This window comes from Anopheles moucheti, chromosome 2 (assembly GCF_943734755.1).
Source record: "Anopheles moucheti chromosome 2, idAnoMoucSN_F20_07, whole genome shotgun sequence".
Classification (NCBI taxonomy): Eukaryota; Metazoa; Arthropoda; class Insecta; order Diptera; family Culicidae; genus Anopheles; species Anopheles moucheti.
Window position 1 is genome coordinate 40,303,077 of NC_069140.1, and position 18,923 is coordinate 40,321,999.

The following is an 18,923-nucleotide window of genomic DNA, read 5'->3' on the forward strand; positions in this document are numbered from 1 at the left end:
TAAAGAATGTCTTAGCGGGGAAGATAACATCGTCGGATTGTGCTGATTGATGTCAATTAGGATGTTTCGATGAGTTGTTCTATCTGGGTCGAATTGGTAATCCGTGCAACAGCACAACAATGAACGAGGCTATTAAAATTCAAAGGTACAAATTGTGTAAGGTGTATTCATTTCACTATGGACGTTAAAATAGATTGATTGAAGGAATGGTAAAAGGCTTAGGTTAAATAAATACATGGAACACAATTCAAACATGAATATGACTGCTGGAACATAATCGTTGTTTTGAGATACGCTACTTTTTTCTATCTAAACAATGCTAATTTGCGTACTGTGTGTAAAGCAAAACTTATTTTATTACAGTGCGTAACGTAGCTATTCGACCACTATTTGTTTACAATATAAAAACAAAGATGAATAGATTCAGTTAAATGATTATGTGCTAGAAACAGTGTTTGTTTTTCATGTTTGTTGTACATTTCTCCAAACAATGTTACATTTCCGTTGATCGTCTTTGGATCCCTGCACTATCCGTGTGCTAACATAATTATTCAAACTACGTAATTTCTGTTTGAAAAATTTGGACAATTCTTGTATAAATATTGAATTAGCTTTTAGTCGAATGGACGGAATATAATTTTGATCAATATTTCAGTAATCTGATAATTCTAATGAATTTAGTTGAGTCTTTACACAAAGCTTCGTGTATTTGGAATATTTTAATGTTCTAAATCACCCATTTTGGTCAATTGCTGTATACTACAATAACATTGTAGACATAATAGCCAAATAAAGTGCAGTAAAAAATGTAGAATAGCTTCCAAACTATTCACTTAAGTGTACTTCTTTCTTGGAATGTTGTTGTACAATAACATTTTTTTATTATAGGGTTTTCATATTGTTTTTTATTTTTTTTGCATAAAAGTAGTTAGCATACAGTTTCGTTACGCACTGTAGTTTTTGTTTTTTGTTTTGTTGCAAAGGAGAAAATCGTGTTAAACGTGTTAAGTTGTGCATTTTGGTTAATGGATTAACCATAATCCATAAAACATGATGAACTTTTTGAACAGATTAAATGGGTTTATGACATATAAAGTAATAATTAAACATTTTCGTCTAGAACCAGTTAATATTATTGTTTTTTTTTGGTTTAAATTCTGTGCTTAAAATTAAATTGCACGGTTTTGCACCTAAACTGCAAATAGTTTCTTCATATGCAACCTTGAAAGGGGCTCGCTATCATCAAAGATGTAAGTGATCGCTTAAATATGTTGGCGTTGGCTTTCCGGCTTCAATTCACCTGTATGTGTGTGTGGCTGTATTTGCGAGTGAAATCATGCGATGCGAGAGCAAAGAAAAATTTAAACCGGGCAATCATGATCGTATGATGGTGGGGCTGATGATGATCACCCGTACATGCCGAGCTAACGTTCGCGAAGCATGACGATGGTACCGCGGTTGTACTGCTGCAGGTATGAGTGGTTGTGTGTTGCATGGTTCGGCGATCATTCCTGTCTGCGACCGGTTTTTTTTTTGTTGTTGCTGCTGCTCTTGCTGTTACATCGCCAGCATGGTGGATCTTCGCATGGAGAGACACAGAGTGGCCATTTTCAAGGTTAAGTGCGCGTCATGCCGTCGCCTTGGGGTTTGGCTCACCAGCAAGGTTCGCGATCGTGCCGATTGTGCAAGTGTGTGCGTGTGTTGCGTCCCGAAGCCGGCCGGTTCGTTCATCTCCAGCGAGAGGGATGTGTGTTGTACTTCGTTGTATTGGTACCGTTTCCGTTGCGTCATAGCTATGCTGCACTACCCCACATTCGCTGGAAGGGGTGGCGTTGTCGATCGTTCCCGATCATGCTTTACTCTTTCGCGGAACGTTCGCTGGCATTTTTAGCGTTAGCTTTTTTTTATTTTTGTTTCATGTTATTTCCATGCCCCGTCGAGGAAAGAATTGGCATCGCGAATTCGTTGCAAAATTCATGCTCCGGCAGAATGTTTCGTTCATCCTCAAGGTAATATCTGTTCGACATTCTTACAGAACATTCATAGTCGAATCAAGCACCGGACAGTTTACATTCCATAGAGGAACATACAAAAACGCACTGTTCAACGGTCCAGAACCATACATGGGGGAATCCGGGATGGGTGCAACGTTGGTGAAACAGACGCAAACAAGCATATGATTACTGCAAATAGATGTTGGTTTTAGGGTTGGGTTTGCATGTGTGCGCTAGCTGTGTTGGCAGTGTTGAAACACAAATTTGCGCTGGGTCAATGGACCGCTCTCCTCTTTTCCACCTTCAAATTCTGTTCAGCACTAGTGTCCACGCGATTATCCATTCTGTAGTACCATTTAACTAACGTGATAGTGTGCTACCTGGTGGACATGTTGTCCGACACATTTGTCTTGTATTTTTAGGATTGTCGGTTCTGCTTCTTGAAGAGACAAATTGAATAGTTGAAGTTATTTCCCTCCTATGCATGGTAAATTTACTTGTACCTTATGATAATCATAGATAGAGAAAATTTATCGTCACAATTTCTTGATTATTGATTTTTTTTATTTTATATGATAGACATATTTAAAAAAAATGACGAACTGCACATTAATTACTGTTTCTCTCTATTCATGACAGCACGCACGTGTTTAATACTAATTTGATTTGGATAATATTTGACAGCTGAGTTAATAAAGTGCCTTTGGATTATGAAATCAGTTAAGTCATATTTTGAAATAGAATTTTAAAGCAATAATGAAAATGGTCAACTTTACCGACAAGTAAACCATGAAATATTTGGTATAACTGTTTGTAGTTAATAAACCATATTAAAATATTATTAGCAAGAAGAAATTTTTCGTGTGGGATACATTCAAGCAAACGAGCAAACTTGGTGTGTTATTTTTTTAACAAAGCCATCGCCATAATACAGTAACAGGTAACAACGACGAGACGCAAAAACCACCCCGATAGTATGTCGATATCCGCTGGGGATTCACTGTCAAACAGAGCATTTGCGTGTGTTTTACTTTTCCGTTTTGCGGATGTCGACTCGCAACTTTTCTTGCTATACAGGTTGCGTGTGTGTCCGTGCCGTGTAATGTATGACCGCACAGCATATAGCGCTTTACTGTCCCGCAGGATGTTCCGGATGTTTGAGGAGGAGGGAACGAAGGCACGGCACACAATGCGCTACATACGTCCGGGATGTCAGTTCTAGTTTCGATTTCAATACGTTTTGTCCGGTGTATATATTTCCCGTCGTTTGCTTTTTTTTTTGCCTCTCTCGCGCCTTGCCGTCGTCTGGCTGGACCTGTTGGTTTGTTACTATTGTGGATTAGATCGGTAGCGAAGTCGTTGCAATTGGGGCGGTATTTCCTTTGAAGAAGGACGTCAGACCACGATATGCGTAGCACGTTCGGTTGGTCGTGGATCGATCGAATGGAGGGGATGTGCTTTCGGTAGATTGGTGGGCTGATCGCCGTGAAAAAGTGGACATACTTTCGCTCTAGGAACGCAACAGGGTACCTATCCTTTGTGTAGGTGTGTTCTGTATCGTAACGCTGGAAAAAATACATCCTTTGTTGCTGTTAATGCTGTCACAGTCTGTTAGCAAAACATTGGGGCTGTGAAGTAACCGATTAGCCAATCCTGAATAAGCTGTTGTATGTGTTAAAGGTGCAATATCCAAGTTTTTGCTAAAGAAAAATAATCTTAAATACATTTTCGGAAATTCCTTGCATACATTCATAATGCAGCTATGAGTAATGGCCCAGAAGATCAAGGAAGACTGGTTTTGATATGATTAAACAATGTTGTTTCATTCTTTATCTCTCTTTCTCAAAACCCGTTTGTATGGGCCAAGGTTTCTGGGAGTCTCTGTACCTCAGTAGAAGCACATCAGCAGTCGGTTGATGAATGCTGCACATGGAACCATTTCACAAACCCCAATGTTAAAAATCAGCTGAAAAAAATGCCCACGGCCACTACGAAGCGGAATGAGACATCACGCTGCAATGCAGTTTCAAAACTGCAATATAACTCCTTCTCGCCACTTCATATTTGGAACTCCTTCCCTACGAAGAACGGCTATCGACACGAGGATGGCCAAAGATCGGTTCGCTCGAAAATTCCGGAACGAGGGGAGAAATTCAAAATTCCTTATCGTAATTGTTACGACATAATTTCACAAAATTAACTTTCCATTTTTATGACTCTCGCTAGGCTTTTGGCGGCCAATCGCTCGCCAAGCATCGCAGCTATTGGTGCTGGTGTGGGTGCAATTTTGTTGTGCACCAGGCCCACACTGTCACACAAAATAGTTAAGCCCAAGCCTCAACCGCTCGGTGCAGTTTTATTTAGTCGAACATTTTTGATGTTGTTTTTTTTTATTACATGCCTGCTGTAGGCCTGCTATCTGCTTCTGGAGCCTGCCTGGTTACTTTGTCAGCATATTTTCATTAGCGGGTTTTAGCGGTCGCTTACGGGATGGTGGATTGGTTGGGGTGTTTTTTTTTTATGTGTCCATTTCGTGCCACTGGGAAGAATACATTCGTTCCGTTGTCCATTATTGAGATATTTTTGCTGATCCCTCTTGCGCTTCGCCGTTAATGTGCAGCGAGAGAACGACTTTATCCTGGGCGGCAACAGATGAGAGTTTATGCTTGCTGTGTACAGGCGATGGTTATAAGTGATTGGAATTAATACGAACCATATCCGGGTGGTGTGCTGCTGGTGGGTTGGAATCGTTTTTAATTTGTTTGTGCTGTATTTCATTTATTCTGTAGATCATTGGGCTGTTCCGATTGTTTGCCGTGGTTAATCCTAGATTATTTTTCCATTACGGAATGGTGCAGTGCCGATTCAGGATGTGTTCAGGAGTACCGAGTACGATTACATCTTATACCTCACTTATAGCATCGGTATAGACACAGTTCATCCATATATTTGTTGATAATTTTTTCTTTCATCAAATAGAAGTACAGAAAGTAGATATAAAGAAAAGCTTTAATTATGGTTCTTTTTTACGCACCCACCATCAAAGCTGGATAATGGTTACGATTATAGCAATTCTTATCCGACGACCTCAGGGCAGAGCAAGGCAAACAAGTTAAATGGGCTTCAAAATGCCTTACAATAACTACTTCTGTCTGATTTGTCGTCAGTCCTTTTTTAAACGATGTTAATAAATACTCATTTCCACTGAATATTTTTGTGCAGTATTTTCTGGTTTGGCGTGGCAACGGATTAATTAACTCAGCGAGAGTTTAGTAATCTATTAGATATGTATTTTTGTTAATATGCGTAATGATAAATATTTCTTTTAATATGAGATTTTTATAAATTCATTTATGATATACGTGAATTAGTGACATCATTAGATTTAAATATTTAACATATTGATTGTATTATGCTAGACTATTTGACTAAGGGTAGATTAATAATATTTAAACTAGAAATTCATGATGAAGAGAGTTTTAGACCAAATATACATCATGCTGAAGAGCTAGAAAAGAACGATGGAAGGTGAGAGGTGTTTGATGTACATGCACACAAATTTGCAATTAAATCTGGCAGAAAATTTGATAGCAGATGAACCGATGAACTTGTCTTCTATAACTTGACATTTATAAAGTTTTTATATTTTTGAAGCATTACAAATTTTAACCTATTTATCTTGTATAATATTCATGCTAGACAGCTGTTAGCTATATTGTTATCAGCTTCCTCATGTTGATGTTGCAGATGTTTCGTTACGTGTTCTATCGCTTGACTGCAATTTTGTTTTTATTTTATTTGAAATGGTCGAAATAATAATGTAATAAAATAATAATAATGAAATAATTTTCCACAATAAAATGAAAAGCTAAAAGTTTTAATGGAATTCAATATTTTAATCAAACATGATCCAAAGTGTCGAAACAAGAGTAGACGTAGATAAAAGGTATCGATGATTAAAATGTTTCCCATCGTTAGAAAAAAGGCTACTTCAAATGATTATCGTCTGATTCGGAACAGTAAAGTGTACTTAATTATTGTTCACTTTTATTGACCAAGTGCACTATCGCTATTTAATCTATTTTCAAGGCTCTTTCACTGTTTGAACATTGCTCGACCTTTACAAAGGATGCACATTTAGCGTGAAGTAGCACACTCACGTCAATTAGCGACTGGAAAGATCAAAGACTGTCCTAGCCTCAGCGTAATAACAATGAGAGCGCAGCTCACATGTCCAAACGTGTCTACAACGCGATAATGAATAGCAGGCAGTGAAGGATAATTTAGAACTTATGCTGACTTGCCCTAAAGCTGCTGGATCGTGGCTGTAGCGTGCACTTGACAAAAATCGAACGCATTAATGGAGGACGCATTGTGTGCGAAACGTAAATTCTACCGCACCGTTGTTGGTGCTTTTGGAGAACGTAACGTCCGAATTGTGTGCTGTTCTGTGCTGTGTTGCTGTGCAACGGTGTACCTTTCGGCAGTTGCTTTCAATTAATTAACTTCAACAGTGCAGCTGCGGTGAGTTATCTACACGGCGTTCATTAAATTCGACAATTTCTATGAAACGGTATTGACGTCAGTAATGCGCGGTGTGCGTTGCATGTTCGAGGATGACTGGGATGTTGCAGCGAGCGGATCTTTCCATATTTCTCAAGATCCTCCCATTAATGTGCAAAACAGGTCGTCGAAATTCATGCTCATGCTGGTCAGGTTCATCCAATATCAAATTAAGCGTGTGTGTGTGTGTGTGTGTGAGGGTTTCTTGTGAATATTCTCAAATTATTAGTTTCACATGCATGAGCGTAGCCGATCCGTGTTTTGTAACCCGATTGTTAAAACTCTTTTGTTATTACACGCCAACAAACAGTATGAAATTGGAAGAATTTGCTTAATTGTTATGAAATACTGTTGCTGTTCCGTTCGTGTTGCCGATGCGCCAACGTGAATAAGAAAATAAAACCGATTTTATTCTGCTTTATTTCAGGTAGAGGCCATGATGTCCTGCCCCCTTCCATTACCATTGCCACTACTTCCACCAGCACTGCACGCAGATTTCCCTCCGGTGCACATCGGAGTTAAGGTAAGATCCTTCTTGATTAAAGAAATATTTTCCCTTTTCGCGCCCACCATCCATGTTGGCTTTTAGTGAGTTTATGCTCCGGCAACGGCTAAAAGGTAACAGGTTTCGGTTTCGTAGCGTTGCATTTTAGAAGCTTTTGTGGTTTTGTGGATGGAGCACAGTATGGGTAGAATGCTACCGGTGGGCGGGTGGCGTACGGTAAAATGTTAAAGGAACGTAGCGGTAGGCTATTCCGGGCCACTTGTGCCTTTTCTAGTAGTAGATCTTATCGAACATGGTATTCACTTAGGGTGTACAGCGCCACAACATGATGGACGCTGTACGACTGGAACCGAAGCATACGCGAGATACGGTGGCTGGTGGTTGAAACAGCACGGGCTCCAGTATCATGGGTCAGTCAGTTGCTTGCATCGTCAAGGATTTCATGCTTACCCAGCGAGGATGAGAACGTTATCCCCTGTTCCGGTTGGCCGTACCAAGCGCAACAGTGCGCCTTTCGGGATACGGAGATGTTTTCCTAGCGAACATGCGGAGTAATAATTAGTTTCCTTCTGCGATGAAGTAAATCCCTGTTTTCCGAACATAATACTCGCTCCCCGGAGGGTCAAACAGCAGCAATGTAGCGGGCAATACGCGCCCATCCATTGCAGAAAGACAGCGCCAGGACCTAATCACTGATGGGTGATCAATTAGGTTGGCGCTTCGCTGTAGGAGGCGGCAAATGTAGCACGTTGTTGGAGTATCCTTTTCATTACATCATCAGTGGGAACCATCCCAACCGAGTGCAAAAACCGACACAAACATTAGGAAACTATTTTCGTCCAATTAATCCTCCATTACGGCTAAGGAAACCCGTATTTACCATCCACCGGTACGGTGTCATAACGCCATAATGCCTCACCCGCGGGATAAAACATCGTCCGTTCCCACATCGCCGATACATTGTGTTGATTTGGGGGCACATTCTTTTCAGGCGATCTATTTCCATGCAAAGTAGATACAGCCGTGTTGATTCGATTGCATTCGCGCGAGATGCGACGGGTATCATTCCTTTTTTGTTTTTTTTGTTCGCGATAAAAAAAAAATCGAATGTTTGGGTGGATTGGAAAAATTCAATTTTAACTCACATTGTGGCCTCTAGTGAGGCCTCTCGATACACGCGAGCATCAACAAAAATGATTGAGCTAGAACAAAAATAAAATAAACTAACTTATACCCACACCTGGCGGTGTGTGGTTTCTGGGACACGGTGCGGTTGTAGAGATTGAACGATTTACATATTCAATTTAGTAAACAATTTCGCGCCCTCGCTGGGGGTGATATGGCGGAGGCATTTAGATGTGGTGTGGTGGCGAAGGAAGAAGCATGGGAAGCAAGTTTGCCGCTGTGCTCGATAGCATCAATTTTCGCTAAAACTTTTTCCATCCATACTGTGGCGCCGATAAAGGGATGATGGTACTGTGGGCTAAGGTTTCCATCGATGAACCTTGTCTCTTGGTTGGCTAGCTGACGGAGGATCGTATCGTGGATGATTGATTTTGCTGCCGCTGGTGGATTAGGATCTGGTGATCGTGTGCAGTGTATGGGGCCTAGCATGCAGGCAATGTTCATCTGTTCACAAACATGTACACTGTTCGGGTGGTGAATGACCCTGTAGTCGGATGAAATTTCTGCTTCGATGCAAATGTATTTTGGGTTTTGATAAGCTTTCTAGAAAGCGTTTATTACAAGTTGAAGTTCAATGTTTAATAGCACGTTTTTTGTCATTATTTGTTGCTTGATTTTCATTATTTTGTCATTTTGCCATTTCATGAAAGAAAATCGAAGATATTTGTTTAAATTTCCGTACATGTTTCGATATATACGAAAATTTATATATATATAAATATTTTTTTCATTGGAACGGCCTTGGCCGTATCTCGACTTATTTTACCACGTGAGGCCAAATAGTCAAGTCTTTAGGCTATGGAGGATTGGTCCGGAAGGGATTTTGGTCCGGTCCGTTCGTGTGAAGACCGGGTCCCCCCACCAGACCCCATACAAATTATATTTAAAAAACTCTATTACTTCACTTACTACTTTCTTACATAATGTCTTATATTTGAGTAATTTCCTTTTGCTTGCTCTCCCGTGGCAAACAAACTATCACCAGCAGAAAAAAGTGCTCTCCTGCTGATCTTATATATATATTGAAACCTAATATAAATAGATCTTAGTATTTCATTGTTCAAAGTTTTTTATTCCTTTTTAGACTTCAATAGAACAATTAATAGTTTTCGGAAGAAATTACGTGTCAATGTTTAGCGATCGTATTTTAATACTAACACAGAAATTAGTTTACTCATTTGAAGCACATCAAGCAACCGTGCGTCTCCATTTCGATGGGATTGCCAAAGTCCCATAAAAGAAGCGAGGCAGAAATAGACACAACTGGATGTCCGCTGCTTAAGTTGCTCAAGCACCGATAACACCTTGCCAGCAGGAGCGTCGTATGCTTCGTCGAGCAGTTACGAGCATGGACTCAATGGGGCATTTTTTCGTTAGCATTCATCCGTGTCATAATTCCGTGGTGCCCGTGGATGGTTGTCCTGTAGGCGTATTTTAAGCCATACACTACAAATCTTCAAAGTTCTGATAGAGAGCGAGTCAACCGGTGAAAATTATGCCGGGTGCAGCTATCACGTCTCGCCCAGCAGCACCAGGTACGCCCGGCGCACCGGCAGCGAAAGTTCATAAATTTGGGCCCTATATCGTTGAAATATTTATGTGAATGATCTCGAGCCCTTCAGTGCGTCCTTTGTCGGTGGTGCTTATAGATTCCGGCTATTTTTTTTGTCTCCTTTATCTCATCGGTGCGGCTTCAGCGTTGCAATGGGAAGGAATCGTGACTGGATGTTGTATCCTGCTGACAAAACGGTTACGAAGATACGAAGGGTAGTGGAGTGTGAGTGATGGGAAGAAAACTCATTTTGTATCTATTTGTTAAAGGTTATGGCACTTCAGAGAGCGACACAGTCTAGCTCGTGCGTGGCACCGACGATTTAGGCATCTCCGCAGGGGTGGGTAAGGGCGAACGCAACCGAACGCATACCGGTGAGTTGTGCTTTCGGAGCATTGTTCACATTTTTCCGCCGGTGATATAAATCCCACCGAAAGCGCTTTGTCAAAATGTGGCTCGGTAGCGAAAGCGTGCGCAACAAATGTCCTCTGACCTGGCGCTGGGCATGCCCGTCGACGACATACACACGCACGTGGTCAGATTACGTGAGACGACTGTGTGATAAGCAGAAGCAGTATGAGGGATGGATATTTCACCAGGGTTTACCGGGGGAACCTTCATGGTTTCCATGTCCGGTGGTGTGAATGGTGCACAAGCAGAAGAAAGCGAATAATTGTGCGTTGCTTTATTGTCCTCGGCAGGTCGTCCGTTAAGGTCGGACGAGTTAGAGCGAATCAAAAGCGAGTCAGCGAGTCTCCAAATTCTGTCGCAACTGAAAGCATCCTCAACAACAACAACAAAAAAAATCTGCCAGAATGAGTAGGTTGCGTTCTCACCAAGGGTTTACTTATCACACGGTGCTGGTGCCACATTCCTTTCATCTTTCGGTGTGACAAAAGAAAATGAGTTCAAAATGGCGTAAAATTGAATCAACGCTCGAACGTACTACACCTTTTTGGCCTCGGGGCCGGTCGGGTCGGGCAGATGGGTAGCAAAATCGTGCCTGTGTGGTGGGTTTTTCAGGAGATGATAAGGGAGTGCCGTGAGGAGTGTGGCCGTGCAAACAGTGACCCAGCTCAGAAGTGATGATGGTCGGTTGTCTGTACCCCGTGCATCACAGGTGACAATGTCCGCGACACGGTTATTCATTTCACCGCGTACTTTAGCTGCAAGCCGGCGTATAAAATTTAATTGATTTTCAAACAGCGTACGTTTGCCATGGTTTGACCCGAAGAGCACTAGATCACTTTTGCCTCGTTGCGTGCGTGTATGGGGCGTTGTTGCGTGAAATTTTTATAAAATGTCAAGATTTTGTGATATGTCCTCCTAAATGTCCTTTTTGAAAGTCTTATCTTCTAAGTCTTATCTAAGGTTTATAAATTGTTTGTCAATTTTAAAATTGTATGTGGCCTATATGATTTAAAGTCGATTAGCTTGAATTTTAATCGACTGTGTTTTGGTATGTTTGATTTTTTCATACATAATGATATGAAGTGTTATGTAATATGAATCTTTTGAGAAAAGTGTTTATTATGCACCTTTAGTCAATACCCACTGAAATCTAGAGTCTCTGAAGACTCATTAAACTCCAATGATCTACCGAAATGAGAAATATCTTAATTTTCCTGAATCTCCAATAATGAAATAATAATTAATTATGAGTGAATTCAGATGATGTTGCAATAGCACAAAACAATATTAGCTTTTCGTGACAACGTTTAATTGCAATAAACAAGCAGATGTAGATATATGATGTTACCGTTAAAATATTCACCATAAAAGAGGTTGGGCCTTTGATTGATGACTTATTCTGATATATGAATCTGCATCAATTTCACCTAATGCTAGTTATGATTCTTTAAATGAATTAAATATGATGTGATATTCAATGACTGAATCCTTTAATTCTGATAATTGTGCGAAATTAGCTTCATAATATGATGTTTGTTTAAAAAATCCCAGCAAGGTAATCAATCAATATTTATTTAATACAGTTTTTTCATTGATCTTTTACGAATTCATATATATTTTTGACTAAGAATTATTCTATTGAATAAAAAAATAAGTTCAGGTGTTTTATGGTGCTGTTTTAGCACTTAGTTCAAGTATAAAATCATTCACTTACGAAAACACAACTGAAAAGGATCGTGAAAGAAAAAAAAACTCTTCACCTGAAGAGAAATACAGTAAAGAGCTGAGAGCTAATCGAATCAATCCATACATCAGAAATTACTTCCAATCAATTAAATATGAATTGGATTGACATCAGAGCCGTGAGCCAACCGACTTTGTCGTTCATTCGTTAGAAATCAGAAGCACGTCATCCGTGGAACCATCTAGCTCGAGTGGTTAGGTCGAAACCATCTCTCAAGCTGCTTCTCGGGCTTTCTGCCAGTGTGTACGAAGATTTCCATCGCCCTATTTTGTAGTGGCGCAAGAACGCTAGGTGGGAGTCGGATTATGGTTCAATCCGTGAATATCTACAATCGGTGGAAAATCGGCAAAAGGATCGCGGTAGGGTGGCGGCATCATGTTTTCTTGGCAGTATTTGTTTCCTGCGCTACATTTGCCGGTAACCAATCGTTTGGCAGATTATTGCAGGTGACAGCAGCTACAAACGAAATGAAGCCTGCACGGCAAACGCCACAGAAACCACAGCACGAACAGACAAGTACGCAAGGACCAAGGGGCTATGCACACGGGAAAGAAATTGATCCTTTCGAGGAATAAAATAAAACCATCATTTGTGGCATTATCGTGATGTTTGTTGTCGTTGGCGCCTTATCGCGTGAAGTTGGGTGAAGATTCGTACACAGACACACCGGGAATACACGGTTTCTCTAAAGTCATCGCCGAGAAGGTTTTTGTATGTTTAACTTTTACGGCTAGTGAACGGGCTGAATGGCCCCGTTCACAAATCCAATTGCTGAAACATGCACCGATCGGGTTTTTTATGCGCTTTCACCGTTTTTCACGGTAATTTTCGATTCCCGGCAGCATAGCAGCTGATGGCAGATGGATAGGGACGGCTTTCAACAACATTTCGGTTGGCGCGCTGTGATCTCGATTGATCCGTAGACGCTAGGGTCGTAAAATGGGGACGATTTTATTAATCGTAAAACAATAATACACGTGCGTGTATCTCGACTTGAAAGAAAAAGGTATTTTTTGCGAGAGAGCAAAGTTATTGGAAAATGGGTAAAATGAAATTTAGTTTGTTTGAGCTGTCATATAGCAGGATTATCAGCTACAAGGTAACGTTTTTGTTCGAAAGTTTGAAACTGTTTCTCCGTTCAAAAACTGATATAACTAAACAAACAAACAAACAAACAAAAACGATATTTTCGGGTAAATATATTTTAGTACATGTATTTTTGAATAAAGTTAACGACTAGAAAGTGATTAAATTGGGGAATAGTGGTATCATTCGATGTTTTCCCAATTCTTTGCTGATCTAGATTCACGTATATTTAACTTTTTAATAAATAAATAAATCTTTCGCACTGTCAAAAGGTATCGTTCGCTTCCCAAATTTCTGCAACAGATGCACATCTTCAAACGATGTACCCATGTGTACGTTTCGTGGCTAGCAAGAACTCAACCGTGAATACATGCAATCTACGACTGCAGCTCGCAGCAACAAAAAAAAAAGAAGCTCACTGAACCTTGCACTTGAAGCTGCAGTTTTCGCCCCATCCTGAAACCAGGTATCAAACGGGAGATAATTGCATGAAGTAAAATGAAAAAAAAGCGAAATAGTTCACGTTCGCGTATGCATGCTGCACGAGAGCGGCAAGGTCTTACAAAGGGGTGAATCATCAGTCGTACTAGGAAAAAGATGGTTTTACGTGTCAGAAACGCTTCAAATCTCCGGGTGTTCCGGGCAGTAACAGAGTGAAGCAAAAAGAGGGGAAAAAAAACAAGAATCAGGTCGAGAAAAGCTCCTCATTACACACCCTTCACACACATTCGACGCTGGTCGCGAACAGCCTTTGAAGCAAAATGGCGTATATTCGTGTGCCATATCCACACCCCGGTCCGGTAGTCTCTTCCAATTTCCGGTGCCAAGGAAGGCGTTGTTGTACTAGCCCGATTTCTGGGCTAGCTGATGTTCGACTTTCGTGGCGACCTGCTGGCGAAAGATTTATCCGATCCTTTCATGCGTAAACTACAAACTAATTATCGTGCAAAGTGCCCCAGGAAGGTAAAGATATACTGCGACTGGGTGAAAATGTTTGGTTTTTTTTTTTTGTTAGTAGTTGCTGTTTTTTTTTGCAGTCGTTTTTCTTTTGCTCGTTTTGCCTTTGCCGAATGATTGCACACGTGTCCGGAACGCTGGTTGGTTATCATTTATCCACCGACCAACCGCTGGCAGTAGCGAAAGGAGTAAAAGGGTAGTTGAGCAATGCTGAAGAAAAATCCCATCCTTCTTTGCAGTAATTAACGTGCACTGCTATCGTAGAGTCATGCGAAACTACATATGGGAAATGGTGCTGCGTTTGTTCCTCCAACTCTCCAATAGCGGGGTACGGATGCACCGGACGAAAGGTGGTGGCTTCTCACATTGCCATTTGCGAAGAGTTCTGGGCAATATTGCTCGTTTGAAGTTTGAGCTTATACAGTGACGCATAGTAAAGAAGAAAATTCTTTCATCCATATGAATGGATCAGCTTACCTCGCTCGCTTGATGGATACCTCCACCGATCCCAACCGCTTCCCTTGCGTTACGTTGGGAAACCAGCTGGTGTAACGGAAATAAGAAGCGAGTGTTCGTAAAAAGAAGGGGTAACAAAGGCAGATTCTACGTACAAAAGAATCGAACAAACAAATGAGAAGTCATGCAGTAAAAGCATCTGCCTGGAAGACAAAAAATGAGCACTCTGATACTGTTACATGACGTCTTTCCTCACTTTCCGATCACGACACCAAATGACACGAGAGTCGGTCGGTGTGTGTAATTTAAAATTGTTGGCCTTGTTGCTGGGTTGGTTCCCCATGATTGGTTTGCATGAACGGAACTAGCTGCTTATATGTAGCTACCGTAACTGATTGTGGTTGCACTAGTGTGTAACGAGACCTTTTCGAATTAGTGAAATAAGACGCTAACCGATTGGAGGATTCCACTATTGTTTGTAGTTGAAATTGTTGAGACATTTAAGGACATCTAGTGTATCAGCAGTACACATATCTGTGATAGTAATTACCGTGTATTTTGTTTAATGTCGTGAGAGTTTTTCTGAGTAACTTTAATGTTTTAATTAATCATTCAAATAGGTTTGGGTAGATGCATGTGATGAGTATAAGTTCATTAAATTACATTTCATATCTTTATAAGGGCATCCGTGCATATGAACGCCTTTATCCTAATATTATAAAAAGCTATACTGTGATGAAGTGTTTGGTTTTAGGATTTTCATTTTTTCACACTATTCATGCCTGTACCAAATCTGTACTAAGTTCCAGTCGGATTGTCCAGAACAGATCAGAACTTCTTGAGGCTGCAAAGGACATGAAGGAAAAGAGGATATTTTCTTGGAATGTTTGGCCATCTGCGTTTGTCAAACATTTACACACAGCAGTAATAGAGGAATGGATCTCTTTTTCTTCATAAAAAAACCTCAATTCTTGGCACGATGCGCCTAAAATATTGCATTCCCCTGTCATATGTTACCCAATGACGTCAGTGCTTTGATTCAATTCAATTGAACGAATTGTTCTAATTGATACAGTTCGTTGAAGGAAACATGAGAAGAGTATGGTTGTGTTTGCACTAGCATCGGAAAATTCTGTTACTGTTTTTATCCTTATAATTGATGCTGTTCATGAACTCTAAGCTCTAAATGGAACGGAAAGATTTCGAAAGGTTTGCAAAATTATTTTTTCATGCCCGCCTGAATGGTCCCTGTTTGCTGGAACGTAATGTTTCATTTTGTTTCCCCTTTCCGGGAAACGCTTCGACCATGTCCGGTATTGCAAATTTGATGGGTTTTCCAGCAATGCTTGGTGCGTCCCTGTACGACACCAGCGTGTGTTCAATAAGGCATTGCGCCTAAACGGTACCTACCGAAGAAGTAACGATATGTACGGAAAGATTTCATAACATATTTAGTGTTCTGGTGGTGGCCCTTCCAGCCCAGTTCCATTTTTGCGTTTTATATTTCCCTTCAAAGTTGTCTGTGTGTTCTTATCATCGCATCGGTGACCGGTCTTCTGGTGTAGCAAGGTGAACAGATACCAGATCATAACGAAGAAAAAGGATACTCAAAACCTGTGAATGGAATGTCACCGTGTGCCAAGACGGACCTCTTCCGTGTTGTATCATTTTTTCACCTTAATATAATGTTTATGACTTAAAAGCTTCGGGCATGGGAAAACCCTGTGTTTCTTGGGGACTTTTCTCTCTCTCTTTCTCCCTCTAACTCTCTCTCGCGTTCCTTTTTCTTATTTGTATGTAGTACATATACAATCCTTGTGTTCCATTGTTGGGGTCAGTGGTTGCGGGCAGCAAGACCGAGTTGTGTGTATACACACGCCAGTTTCCCGTTTCCACTAGACAGCCCGAAGAAGCATTGTTCAGGTTTTACCACTTTTCCGTGAAACATTCCTTTTGGAAATGGAAGAATACCGGTTTTTTGTCCTCCAGTTTTTCCAGCTCTAGGTCTGCCAGGGTTTCCCCGCTTTACGTTTCCTGCTGGCTTGAGGGGGAGATGCGGTGGCCCAGCAACAACGGAGCTATAAAACTACCTAAATATGTTATAAATTTTTCATGATATTTCCTAACGCTCTCGGGCATATTCGTGTATCCGGATTTATCAACTCTTGTTCTGCCGCTCTGGTCTCCGCTTCCGTTCGCCTGACCCTTGTTTGCCATCATGACCATCAACGTCACCACCAATGCCATTCCGATTGTCTGCTCGCTATCTCGTTCGGTTTCTGGGTGTATATTTGCCTCCGGAAATAATAGTTACTCGGTTCGAGCGTATGTTTCGTGGTGAGTGGAGCGCTGCCAATCTGCCCCTTTTGGAAGGTTCACCAGGAATGTCATCCGACCGAAACCAGGCTCGGATCGTGTGATGTGAAACGTACGTGAAAAAACAGTAGGATATTAAAACCCTTAACGAGTCATCAGAACGTGAGTGTGCGGTTGTGCAACACGGCAAACCCGAGGGTTCTCATGTCCTTAGTCTGAAGATATTTTACAACACATTGCAGAGACACCGCGTTGCTGGTGTGTAAATAAGGTGATGAGGTTAAGAACTCCAAGGCATCATTCTTTGCTTAATGCCAATTAGCCTTTGCGTCTCATTAAACCAGTCTAATTGAGGACTGTAGATACATAATTTTATTATCTACATACAAGTGGCTTTAGTTGCGTTTTTCTTTACTACAAAAAATATTTATTCAGCTTACTGAGGGACTTATTTTTATTTAGTTTTATTACTAATCGGGTTTTATTAGTTCAACACATAAATTATATTTTGCCACACACAAGTACACACCATTCAAATGCAATATTAGCGTATTGGTGTACGATTTGAGCGGGAATTACAACTTAAATCCATTTCTAATTAAGCTGCAAAACAAAATCCATCACTCGTACGGCGTGATGCGTTTCTCTCGTGTGCTATTGTATTGCCTGTGGAAAACTGATTTGTTTTTCGTCGATTTATTTGCAAAACTTGCGCAAGCTGTGCATCAAAACCGTGACGCTTGGGGGGGGGGGGAAAACGAGCGGGGCATAATGGAGGATCAAAGGTTGTGTTTTGTAATGTATGCTGTGTGTACCCGGGCCGGTGTACCGGATGTTGCAATTCCCACACAATGCGGCATTGTGACTATTCAACGCAACCCGCTTCCCCCCGCTCAACTGGGTCCATCTTTAGACAGGGGTGCGCGCCTAGATTCAGCGAGTTGTTGTTCGTGGCGATCCCCGTGGAGTGTTCTGATAAATATTCATTCCCATTAGAAGGGTGTACGGTAGCAACAAAACAGCACCCGAAAAACCATTTGCACAAAACCACAGGGCACCGACAGTAGCCACACGAATTGGGGTATGAACACCCTTCTGCTTCGGCCGACCGGTCGCAGAGCGCCGAGTTCGCACATCCAGCGGCGTTTTTAATGTTCGCGGGAATGCTGACATCCGCAAGGTTTATGTTTCCCGTGCGTGCATGTGTGCGCTTGTTGTCGTCAAATTGATATTTCGCTAGTAACGCTACAGTGATACACAGGGTTTGAAGCGGAGTAGATAAAACAAAAAAATCCGCAACCCAGATTTTGCATAAATTTTTGTCGCGTTGGTCATTTTTGGGTTGGATTTGTACCGAAGATCATGCGAAGGTTACCGTTTTTAGCTAGTCTTGGATGGTGTACGCGAACGTGCGTGCAAACATCTGGACGTGTTCACAGTTCTTTGCCGGTGCCGCAATGATACGTTACGTACGGTTGGTCGCTTAATGAATAAATCGTTTTTCTTTTCCTGAAATTCGTATTACATTAGCGTGCCAAATTTATAGTCAATAAATAGTTAGCGAGTGGTGCGCTTTTTGTGAAAAGTACGGAAGTTCATAATTCTATGCTTTGTTTTGAACACAAGGCTCATCAGCCCAGCTGCTTATCTTCTCGCGGTTGTGCATTATGCATGCCGAGACAATAACAAAATAAAAATGAAAAATGAGAAATAATAACGTAAAATTATAGACGATAATACTTATCAAAAATTCAGCAGCTCGTAAATCCATAAACTTGACAATAACTCGTTTACAATTAAAATTTCATGATCGAAGAAATCGAACGACATATGATATATGTTTAACAATATTACATTAAAGAAACTCAGGGTTCAGAGATACTAATGGCTGTCCACTTAGTTATTGTTTTGTTCCGGTATATAATAAGCTTTTTTTTTATTTCCCTGTTTTAATGATAATGTTCTAATATAATATCTAATATCAACGATTATTTTCTTCTTGTTTTCTTTCAGGTAAGTGCTAACTCATGAAGGAAGATGTAAAATACTCATCGACAACACTGGTAATCTTGGCGCCATATAAATCTGTGTTCATGCATGCTATACATCTCTAAACCTTGGGCCTTTAACACTAGAACTATCGGACCAGTCGTT

General features: G+C 40.9%; 1 protein-coding gene across 5 annotated transcripts in view; it reads left to right on the plus strand.

Moving 5' to 3' along the window:
- LOC128298966 (polypyrimidine tract-binding protein 2) overlaps positions 1-18,923 on the plus strand; it is a 212,359-nt gene that overhangs the window by 51,914 nt on the left and 141,522 nt on the right. For all 5 annotated transcript variants that reach the window (XM_053034786.1, XM_053034788.1, XM_053034790.1 and 2 more), the window contains exon 2: positions 6,985-7,080. In XM_053034786.1, the coding sequence (XP_052890746.1) occupies positions 6,994-7,080 (87 nt within the window). In that variant the 5' untranslated portion in view covers positions 6,985-6,993. The remainder of the gene's footprint in view (positions 1-6,984; positions 7,081-18,923) is intronic.